The 12,165-nt window shown below is 42.8% G+C and overlaps 1 protein-coding gene across 2 annotated transcripts in view; it reads left to right on the forward strand.

The window, feature by feature from the left end:
* The window catches only part of FER1L6 (fer-1 like family member 6), a 285,773-nt gene that overhangs the window by 218,003 nt on the left and 55,605 nt on the right, over positions 1 to 12,165 (forward strand). For both annotated transcript variants that reach the window (XM_040354933.1, XM_040354934.1), the window contains exons 30-32: positions 1,668 to 1,799; positions 4,684 to 4,812; positions 6,230 to 6,357. In XM_040354933.1, the coding sequence (XP_040210867.1) occupies positions 1,668 to 1,799; positions 4,684 to 4,812; positions 6,230 to 6,357 (389 nt within the window). The remainder of the gene's footprint in view (positions 1 to 1,667; positions 1,800 to 4,683; positions 4,813 to 6,229; positions 6,358 to 12,165) is intronic.

The following is a 12,165-nucleotide window of genomic DNA, read 5'->3' on the forward strand; positions in this document are numbered from 1 at the left end:
AATATTCATATGCCCAAGCAGGGGCGTATTGGTATAGAAGTGGACATCAGAACAATGATTAAATTGTTGGAACTGCTGGATATAGATAAGAACTTGTGCCTGACAACATTAACTAGTCATCCCCCCCCCCAGCCACCAGCTGAGCAGATGGAGCCCAGAGTCAACCTTAGGTAAGAGACTCGGGGCTATGGGCCCCAGATTCAAGGCTATAGCCCCAGTAGCCACCCCCTAGCGACACCACTGTGCCTAAGGATTATCTAATACTGGCATCCAGTTTAAGAGGAACTCTAAATGATAATGGTAATAAAAGAGTTTGTTTGACCATCAAAGCATTGCAATACAACTGCCTGTTTTAGGGAGCATTGCAACCTTATAAAGGTCAATGGTCAAGGTCAATGGCTGTATTTGTTCTTTAAGATATCGGTGTCATTGTTTGTGAGACATGAGTCATAACATGTGGCACCTGCTTAGATGTGTCCACTTAAGTTAAAGAAGGTGCACAACCTGCCATCCACTTAGTCCTGGGCATGGGACACAACATGCCTACCAAGTTACTATCAGTCAGTTTTAGATAGCCAAGTATCACATTCAGAGACAATCCTGCCCCCACAGTGTATAAAGAGCTTTATATTCATACACACACTGCATATTCTTAAAGTGACACTAAGCGATACCCTTGTTTTTCAAAAATAATCCATACACATTCTTGACTTAATGGCCCTTTAGTCTATATTTCATGAAATTGTTTATTACTGTGTTTTTTTTTTGCCTCCTTGTAATGTCCTCCATAAGCTCCGAAACCTCTCTTCCTCCCCATCTCTTCTATTTGTTTGGTGATGGTAACTGTAAGCGCAAATACGTGAGTGCACACAATGACTGTGATATTAACTGGGTAAGCAAAAGTCCATAACAATATATCAGGCAGTTCAGGGGTTAATCTTCATATATCATGGCTGATCAATGGCGGCTTCTGTCCTCAGAGAGCTGGCTCTGTGGTAGGCATTCTTCTGTTTGTTTGGAGCAATGCATGTTAGTTGCGGTCATTTGCACTGCTCTGTGCACACTACAAATCCCATGATACCTTAGTCCATCTTGCAAGCAAGATAAAGAGTGGCTTTACTCCTACTTACAGTGGGATCATGGAGAAGGAACATAGCCACCCTCTAAAAGGAAGTCCGATCACAGCAACAAAAAAAAGGAATTTGAAGGAGGCTGATGGCAATAGAAGGGACTTATTAAGTAAAGAATACATACAATACTTACATAGAATTTTTTTGTAAACTAGAGTTTAGTGTCACTTTAAGGGCTGAGGCAGGTTCTGTACGTATTTCGAACAGGGTCAAGTTTTCAGACCATGCATCTCTCAGTATGGGAAAGCATCCAATATAAGTGTGTCTCATCCACACCAGAGAATCCACAAAACAGCCATAGGCTGTAGAAAAATATTTCCCAGATAAAAAATTGATTCACATTGGTATTGTGTAAAGCTGGTTCTTGCTTAGTGTTAAAAAACTAACAATTATCTTTACAGGATATTTTATTTTACCTTTTTGTGTATGTCAGATACGTGGATTTTAAACCATTGTGTACTATTTATCATTGTTGGCTGTCTTCACTTATTGATTGCAAATGTCTTCAGCTGTTTCGTACTGTGCTTACTGTCTCAGATTTATGATGGAGAGCTGGAGAGCGAATTCAATAACTTTGAAGACTGGGTTAGAACGTTCGAACTTCTGAGAGGCAAAGCCAATGATGAAGATCACAGCGTCCATGATAACAGAATTGTCGGTAAATTCAAAGTAAGTTATCTGAGTGATCTGTTTGATGTCACAGGGTGATTGTTGACATAGTAGAGAAAAAGCCATAACTGAAATAGTGTATATGTCACTACAATGGTTCTTTCTGTATTTGGGTTTCCTTTGAGCTCTTTGCTTTACCCAAACAGTTCAGGAAAAAAAAAATCATATGCCCACTTCGCTCAAAATGTGTTATTTTTTGTTCACCTCTGAGTTTTTGTTGACTATTTGCTTGTTACAACTCCTCCATTCTCCTTTTTAAATCATAGGACACAAACTAAAGAAAAGATGGAATATAATGAAGGTGTAATTTTCTTAGTGAACATATTTATTCCAAATTATGTAAAATCCATTAGAAAAGTGTCCACTTGTGATGATGGCCAGTGTAGTACCCTCTTTCTTGGATGGTGAGTAGAGTAGTGACCCCCTACATTGGTGGTCAGTGAAGTAATGCCCCTTCAGGTTGATGATCAGTGGTTAAGTGCTTACTTTCATTTCTGGTCATTCGTAGTCAGTAGAGAAATGTCACTCTTTACTGGTAGTCTGTGTGGCTCTCTTTATTACTGGTTGGGAGAGAAGTACCCCCTTATTTTGGTGGTCATTGGTGTACAGTCCACTTACGTTTATTGGTCAGTGTAGTGTGCCATAACATTGGTGGTATGTTCAATGTATTTGTTTTTGCCACTGTGATTGAAAAATTACTAATAAAATACTTTTGAAAGCAAAAACAAAAACAAAAAACATTGGTGGCTTGTGTAATACCCCATTAGTGGTCCATGGCATGGTCCATAAGTGCCCTCTTATATCATTGATGTAGTATCGGCTTACATCAGGGATGTAGTGTGCTATTACACTGATGGTTAGGGTAATGCCCCATTATGTTGGCAGTCAGTGGCAAAGTGCCTCCTTATGTTGGTTGTCATTGGTGAAGTGTCTCCTTACATTAGTGTATATCTCAAAACATTCTAAACAAAGGGACAGTTTACTGTCCTTCAGACTTTAGGGGGCCAGACTGGGGCCAGTAGGAGTAGAAATGGTCCTGTAGTCAGTGGGAGTAAACAATGCATATTTGGAATTAGGAAGAGAAATGGTGCCCCTTCATTTGTGTCAGTGGAAGAAATAGTGCCCCATCCTTGTTACCAGAGGGAGAAATAGCGCCCTGTCATTGGTATCAGTGGGAAAAATAGTGCCCATCATTGGTATCAGTGGGAGGAATAGTGTCCCATCATTGGTGTCAGTGGGAAGAATATTGTCCCATCATTGGTGTCAGTTGGATGGATAGTGTCCCATCATGGGTATTACATAGTTGGATAGTTGGTGAGGTTGAAAAAGACACAAGTCCATCAAGTCCAACCTATGTGTGTGATTATATGTCAGTATTACATTGTATATCCCTGTATGTTATGGTCGTTCAGGTGCTTATCTAAATAGTTACATCCTAGGTATTAGTAGGTTGCGGTTGTGGTTGCATCTGGCTCTCGGGCCACAGTTTGGAGACCACTGGTGTATAGTGTAGTGTTACATTTTGTCATCAGTGTTGTGCCCCCTTATGTTGGAAGCTAGTGTAGAGCCCCCTTAAATTCAATAGTCAATATAGTGCCCCCTCATGTTGGAGGTTAGTGCAATGCCCTATTATGCCCCACTATGTTCATGGTGGTTGGGTGCCAAATATATTACGGACATCACAGGTTACTTAGCTGAGAAAATAGTGGCTCCATGCCCCAAACCTCCAGCTCTGACTCTGCTGAATACCCTCAGTGTCAAAACTATGCAGGCTATGTCAGGCAGGTTATTTTTCTGCTCAGCAATGCCTGTATGCTGCACTAGACCTGGGGCATTTGGCAGCAGTCATGGGGTGCTGGGGTCTAGCAATGTCCACAACATAATTTTGTTATAAGTTACAACTGGTACTTGTTCACACTGGACTGGGCCTGTTTACTAGTTATAACTCTGAGATCCCCTAGGTTTAGAATTGATCGGAGTGGTACATTGTTTAAGATAAAGCACTGCAAAGTATAGTTGAACTAATTGAAGTAAATGGAGGATCTTTTAAATAAATTAATACTATAAGGGCCAAATTCTCAAAGGAGATACGACGGCGTATCTCCAGATACGCCGTCGTATCTCTGAGTCTGGGCGGTCGTATCTATGCACCTGATTCTTAGAATCAGTTACGCATAGATTTCTATTAGATCTGACTGGCGTAAGTCTGTTACGCCGTCGGATCTTAACTGCATATTTACGGTGGCCGCTAGGGGCGTGTACGCTGATTTACACCTAGAAATATGTAAATCAGCTCGATACGCAAATTCACAAAAGTACGCCCGGCCGACGCAGTACAGTTACGCTGTTTGCGTTATGCTTTTCACGGCGTAAAGTTACCCCTGCTATATGGTGGCGTACATGCGGCGTACCAATGTTAAGTATGGACGTCGTTCTCGCGTCGAATTTTGAATATTTTACGTTGTTTGCGTAAGTCGTCCGTGAATGGGGCTGGACGTCATTTACGTTCACGTCGAAACCAATACGTCCTTGCGGCGTACTTTGGAGCAATGCACACTGGGAAATTCCACGGACGGCACATGCGCCGTTCGTGAAAAACGTCAATCACGTCGGGTCACAAGTTATTTACATAAAACACGCCCCCCTGTTCCAAATTTAAATTAGGCGGGCTTACGCCAGCCTATTTACGCTACGCCGCCGCAACTTACGGAGCAAGTGCTTTGAGAATACAGCACTTGCCCGTCTAAGTTGCGGAGGCGTAACGTAAATCGGATACATTACGCCCGCACAAAGATACACGGCTGTACGAGAATCTGGCCTATAGTATGTAATAATTATCTCTAATTATTATTTGTTATAAGTAACAATGACTTTTCCTTTTAAGGGCTCGTTCTGCCTTTATAAGAGCATAGATGATTTATCTAGCTCAATGGATAATCGGCAGATGAAAATCACACAGGGGATCCCACCTAATCATTCTGTTAAAGTCCTCATCCGTGTCTATATTGTGGCTGTAAGTATTCCTTTTTTCTCATATGCACTTTCAAAACACATACCGGTAAGTTCTGTTAAGTTGTCGTAATAGGTCCAGATAGTTTTCTTTTTGCTTATGTTGACCCATATGATGTCTTTCGAGAGTCTGTATGATCTCTGAGTGAGTTACTTCAAAAAGGCATCTTCTACATCCTTGTAGGAATGGCTAACTTCTAAAACTTGCTTACACCTGCCTAGCAGAGTTTGCATGGTATGGTAGGTTTGCAGAGTTTGCATGGTATGGTCTCAGTCTATCTAAAGCCAAAACAAAAAATTTATATATTGCAGCTTACTAATCCTTAGATGTTGTGGCAGCATTCGTTTTCTGTTTTTCTTTTTTTTTTTTTTTTTTATATTTTCATCGGGTGGCTCCTTTATCTATAGAGGAAAAACCAAGACACCCTTGGACAGCAGCACTGTCTGGGAAGGGTAGTGTTAGGCCCCCGTACACACGGTCGGACAAAACCGATGAGAATGGACCGAGGTTCAGTTTCATCGGTCCAAACCGACCTTGTGTATAGTCCATCGGTCTGTTTTCCTTCGGTCTAAAATTTTAAAACATGCTTCAAAACCGAACCGATGGACCACTGCCCGATCGGTCCAAACCAATGGTTAGTACAGAAAAGCATCGGTTCAAAAACCGCGCATGCTCAGATTTAAGTCGACACATGCTTGGAAGCATTGAACTTCGTTTTATTCAGCACGTTGTGTGTTTGACGTCACCGTGTTCTGACCCGATCGGTTTTTGGAACGATGGTGTGTACACACATCAGGCCACTTCAGCGGTGAACCGATGAAAACGGTCCGTCGGACCATTCTCATCGGTTTGGAACGACCGCGTGTACAAGGCCTTAGATGCACTAGATAATGGGGTGTCAAACTCAATTTCATCGCAGGCCGCATCAGCATTACGGTTGCCCTCAAATGGCTGGTTGTATCTGTAAGACCACAGTATATAAATTAATCAAGGGCTTTTTTTCTCAGAGAATAGGTGCAGGAACTGAAACCCCCCCAGCCAAACTGCATCTGAATTGCACAGTGGGAGGGTCTTAAAGGGGCAATAAATATGAAGCGGAGTTCAGAGGAGCTCTATGCATAGATCAGGGCTGCTCTGAGTGCAGGGTTCAGGGGCGCACTAGGCACAGAGTGCAGAGTTCAGGGGTGTGTTATGTACAGAGTGCAGAGTTCAAAGTTCAGGGGTGCACTATGTACAGAGTTCAGGATTGAGGAGTGTTCTACATTTAGAGTGCAGGATTTAGGGGTGTGCTATGCACAGTAGGGTTTAGTTGGAAGCACTGTGAAAAGCCTGCTAAATCTGATCTATCTGTCTCTGCCTGTAGTTGCTCTATAACTTATAATACCTTCACCCATAATCATTCATGTTGCTTTTAAATCAGGGAATTAATCTGAGCCCAGCTGATCCGGATGGAAAATCTGATCCATACATTTTTCTTAAATTGGGAAAGACTGAGATAAAAGACCGGGACAGATATATCCCTAAACAACTGAATCCAGTGTTTGGAAGGTAAGTTGCATGTCAGCTAAAGCTAAACTGTTTTTAAATCCTGAATGTCATTTCCATGGGATCTCCGGATGATATAGAAGGGCATCTCCTATATCTCTGCAGAAACTAATGCAAGCCAATAGTTAGATTACAATGCTAGATTGGCTGAATGCAAAATCCTGGGGAAATGGCAATTGTGACCATGGCACAAGATAATGTCTATACTGAAATCACTCTTTACCAAAATTGCTGGAAGTCTCATACATGGCCTTCTATTCTCAAATAATGCTCCTGACTCAGGTATCATTTGTAAGAATTAGGAAAGGGAAGAAATGATTGGTTAACAGCCAAGCGATAGCCAATATGCTTGTTTATTACAAGTACTTAAACGGGAGTTCCACACACAATTTCACTTTTTAAATATAAATACCCCTGTAATACACAAGCTTAATGTAGTCTAGTAAAGTTAGTCTGTAAACTAAGGTCCGTTTTGTTAGGTTGTTAGAGCATTTAGTTTGTTTATAATCTAGAAATAGACCGTGGCCATCTTAAGTGTGGGCATCATGAAGCCAGACTATGACTTCCTGGATTTCAGCCTTACAGATCTCGCACATGCTCAGTGCTGCACAAGCGATGTAATAGGTTTCAGTCAGGTTTCCATAGCAACGGGAGTGTCAGAGGAAGTTGCCGCCCCTTCTCTATGCAAATAGGCTATTTTGCAAGGACTACTGGGATACATGATGCCTATCCCAGAAACCCTTGCGAATAGCCTTGTGACTTAATAGCCTAGGCTAATAAGGAGGAGGAAGTAATGAAGGACTACAAAATAAAGGTATTTACAAGCAACAAAACAAATACAAATTGTCCATTCTGAACACTACGGGCCAGATTCACAGACTAAGTACGCCGGAGTATCTGCTGATACTCCGGCGTACTTTCAAATTTGCCGCGTCGTATCTTAATTTGTAATTCACAAACAAGATACGACGGCATTTGGCTAAGATCCGACAGGATCTTAGGATACTTAGGATACAATACTTCGGCCGCCGCTGGGTGGAGTTTGCATAGTTTTCCAGTGTCGGGTATGCAAATGAGCTTTTACGGCGATCCACGAAGGTACGCGCACTCGTTACGTCGTCGCTCGTCGGTTTTTCCCGTCGCAAAGACAAGCCTGCTTTTTCATGGCTTACATTTAGACCAGCCATGTTAATGTATGGCCGTCGTTCCCGCGTCGAATTTCAAATTTATTTATTTTTTTGCGTAAGACATCCGGGAATACGAAACGACGTAGCGCATGTCGCCGTTCAAAACATTACGTTGGGGCGACGACATTTCGCGCAAAGCACGGGGGGAAATTTTCGCACGGAGCATGCGCAGAATGTTCGGCGCGGGAGCGCGCCTAATTTAAATGGTACACGCCCCATTTGAATTAGGCGGGCTTGCGCCGGATGGCTTTACGTTACACCGCCGTAAGTTTACACGCAAGTGCTTGGTGAATCAGGCACTTGCGCTGAAAACTTGCGGCGGTGTAACGTAAGGACGATACGTTACGCCGCCGCGGATGTACATGAATCTGGACCTACGAGATTAGGGCATGCAGCACAGACAAACATAAAAAATGGGTGGAACTCCACTTTAATATAAATAAGATTTTTTCCACCATGCTGGCAAATCTGTGAAATTGATGTAAGGCAGTCTTATTTTACCCACAGAATAGGGTGATTTCTCTTAATCAAGCTTGGTCATGTATGGATGCCAAATATTGCACAGGCAACACTCTAGCAAAGATGAAGGCCGCCATCACTCCTACCATCTCTTGTTTCACTGATCGATCAGCCTTCAGAGAACAAATATAAAGCTGTCCTTGAGCTAAACAGCTAAAAAAGCCAGTGACATACATGTATGTTTATCTTACTTAGAAAATGTAACTCTGTTCAGTCGATCTAATGATCTAGACATCCTTGCCAGAATACAGTCTAGGTCAGTTAGGTCAGTTGTTGCAGTTAATACCTAGGTGGTTAAAGTAGGTAAACCCAATCCCTAATTTCTCATTTAAGATTTTTATTTTAATTTTTTATAAATTTTGTGTACTTGTACAGCGCCGTCAATTTACGCAGCACTTTACATTTATATTTTACATTCACATCAGTCCCTGCCTTCAAGGAGCTTACAATCTAAAGACTAATGCCGCGTACACACGATCATTTTTCAGTTTTCCCAACTTCATCATTAAAACTAGGGTTGTCCCGATACCACTTTTTTAGGACCGAGTACAAGTACCGATACTTTTTTTCATGTACTCCCCGATACCGAATACCGATACTTTTTTTTAAATGTGTCCCCAAATGCAGCCATGTCCCCCACAAATGCAGCTATGTCCCCCCACAGATGCAGCCATGTCCCCCCACAGATGCAGCCATGTCCCCCACAGATGCAGCCATGTCCCCCACAGATGCAGCCATGTCCCCCACATATGCAGCCATGTCCCCCACATATGCAGCCATGTCCCCCACATATGCAGCCATGTCCCCCACATATGCAGCCATGTCCCCCATATATGTAGCCATGTCCCCCACATATGCAGCCATGTCCCCCACATATGCAGCCATGTCCCCCACATATGCAACCATGTCCCCCACATATGCAGCCATGTCCCCCACATATGCAGCCATGTCTCCCCATACCTAGATGCCGCCGCCGCCACCTAGTTAATCAGCGTGCGGGGAACATTACAGCTTTCATTTGAATAGCTGTCCGTTCCCCGCCGCGCCGCGTATAGACACTCCCCCTTGCTCAGGATTGGACGGGTGATCTGCACTTCGATAGACAGATCACCCGTCCAATACTGAGCAAGGGGGAGTGTCTATACGCGGCGCGGCGGGGAACAGACAGCTATTCAAATGAAAGCTGTAATGTTCCCCGCACGCTGATTAAATAGGCGGCGGGGGCGTTGCGGTATGCGGCGGCGACGGCGGGGGGGGGGGGGGCATTTAGTATCGGATCTGGCATCGGGGGCATTTGCGGGAGTACAAGTACTCCCGCAAATGCTCAGTATCGGTCCCGATACCGATACTGGTATCGGTATCGGGACAACCCTAATTAAAACGATGTTGCCCACACACCATTGTTTAAAAAAAATTATCTAGCAAAGCGCGGTGACGTACAACACGTACGACGGCACTATAAAGGGGAAGTTCCATTCGCCTTTGGGCTGCTTTAGCTGATTCCGTGTTAGTAAAAGACGATTCGCGCTTTTCTGTCTGTTACAGCGTGATGAATGTGCTTACTCCATTATGAACGGTAGTTTTACCAGAACGAGCGCTCCCGTCTCATAACTTGCTTCTGAGCATGCGCGGGTTTAAAACGTTGTTTTAGCCCACACACGATCATTTTTTACAACCCGAAAAACGACATTAAAACGACGTTAAAAAATGCAGCATGGTCAAATTTTTTTTGTCGTTTTTCAGAACCTGAAACATGATGTGTAGCCCACACACGATCATTTTAAATGACGTTTTTGAAAAACTACGTTTTTTTCATGCCAAAAAATGATCGTGTGTATACAGCATTAAAGCAGAAATTTGTGAAAAACCTAACTAGTCCAAAAAATGCTCCCTCCCCCTCCTAACACCTATTCTGACTAACCTGTGTTAGAAAGATCTGTATACTTACCTATTTTCAGCCCACTCTGGTATGGTAACTGGATCCACCCTGTGTCAGCCATTGCTGGCTACATGGGAGATAAGAGAGCGCTCCAACAACAGCTAGTAAAGCCTGTATCGGTGATGTTACCCATAGGCCCCCCATGGCCCATCCATTGTTGGAGCTCCCTATTCTCCCCTGCAGCCTTGCTGGCTGTCACAAGGTAGAAAGATCATGTGACGGCACTGGAGCAACCTATCGATAGGTAAGTATACAAATCTTTCCTGCACAGGTTTGTCAGAGTAAGCGTTAGGAAGGGGGGAGCATTTTTAGGGGTAGATAGGTTTTTCTGGAATTCCACTTTAAGTATTTTTCAAGCTTATTGCAGAAAAATTAAACCTCTGCCAAAATGATTTTTTTTCCAATTGGACCCAGAAGCTTTTAGCCATAATGTGCTAGTATGCACAACATATTAGCACATTTGACACATTATGGCGGAACCCTTCAGGGTTTCGACGCTTTGGCAACTTGGTTAGCTGGGCCACGATAACATTAGTTCATGCACATGGGAGTCACAACATCAGGGCACAGAGCACAGCTGTAAATGTACGTTGTAAAAATATGCAGTTTAGTGTACACAAACGCCAACATGGTGGTGGCAGGATCATGTGGTGGGGATGCTTTTTTTCAGCAGGGACAGGGAAGCTGGTCAGAGTTGGTGGGAAAATGGATGGAGCCAAATACAGGGCAATCTTACGAAGAATACCTGTTAGAGTCTGTAAAATGCCTCGTACACACAATCGGAATTTTCGATGGAAAAAGTCAGACAGACTTTTTCCGTCGAAAATTCAGACAGAGTTAGAAAGAGAACATGTTTTCTTTTTTTCTTCTGATGGAACAAATTTATATCGGAAATTCCGCTCGTCTGTATGAAACTCCAACGGAGAAAAAAACACGCATGCTCGGAAACAATTTGACGCATGCTCGGAAGCATTGAACTTAATTTTTCTAGGCTCGTCATAGTGTTGTACGTCATCGCGTTTTTGACGGTCAGAACTATTTGGTGTGTCCGTGTATGCAAGACAGCTTGAACGGAATTCCGTCCGAAAAACCTGTCTGAGTTTATTCCGACAGAAACTCTGATCGTGTGTACAGGGCAAAAGACTTGAGACTGGGGCATGGGTTCACCATCCAGCAGGACAACCACCCTAAACATACAGCTACAATGGAATGGTTTAGATCAAAGAATATTCATGTGTTGGAATGGCCCAGTCAAAGTCCAGACCTAAATTCAATTGAGAATCTGTGGCAAGACTTGAACATTTCTGTTCACAGACGCTCTCCATCCAATCTGACAGAGCTTGAGATATTTTTGCAAAGAATAAGAAGCAAAAATGTCAATCTCTAGATGTGCAAAGCTGGTAGAGACATCCCCAAACCAACTTACAGCTGTAATTGCAGTGAAAGGAGGTTCTACAAAGTATTTACTCAGGGGGACGCTATACAAATGTACACCACACTTTTCACATATTTATTTGTAAAAAAAAATAAACAATATTTATTATTTTCCTTCCACTTCAAAATGATGTGCCACTTTGTGTTGGTCTAGCACATAAAATCCCCAAAAAATACATTTATGTTTTTGGTTATAACTTGACAAAATATGAAAAATTTCAAGGGATATGAATACTTTTTTATGGCTCTGTGTATGTATGTGTATGTGTATATGTATGTATGTATATATATATATATATGTATATATATATATATATATATATATATATATATATATATAGGGCCAGATTCAGAAAGACTTACGACGGGCGTATCAGTAGATACACCGTCGTAAGTCCTAATCTGAGCCCGCGCAAATTTAAGCGTATGCTCATAATGAGATACGCTTAAATGTTGCTTAGATACGACCGGCGTAAGGCACTTACACCGTCGTATCTTAGATGCATATTTACGCTGGCCGCTAGGTGGCGTTCCCGTTGTTAAATATGCAAATTAGCAAATACGCTGATTCACGAACGTACAACCGCTGGATTGAGCTGGGCGTAAGTTACGCTCACATCGCTTTCATTGACAAGTAGCAGCCGGCGCATGCGCAGTTCGTTCGGCGCGGGGACGTGCTTGATTTAAATGATACACGCCCCCTACCCGCCGAATTTGAATTTCGCCGGGTGC

This window comes from Rana temporaria, chromosome 5 (genome assembly GCF_905171775.1).
Source record: "Rana temporaria chromosome 5, aRanTem1.1, whole genome shotgun sequence".
Classification (NCBI taxonomy): Eukaryota; Metazoa; Chordata; class Amphibia; order Anura; family Ranidae; genus Rana; species Rana temporaria.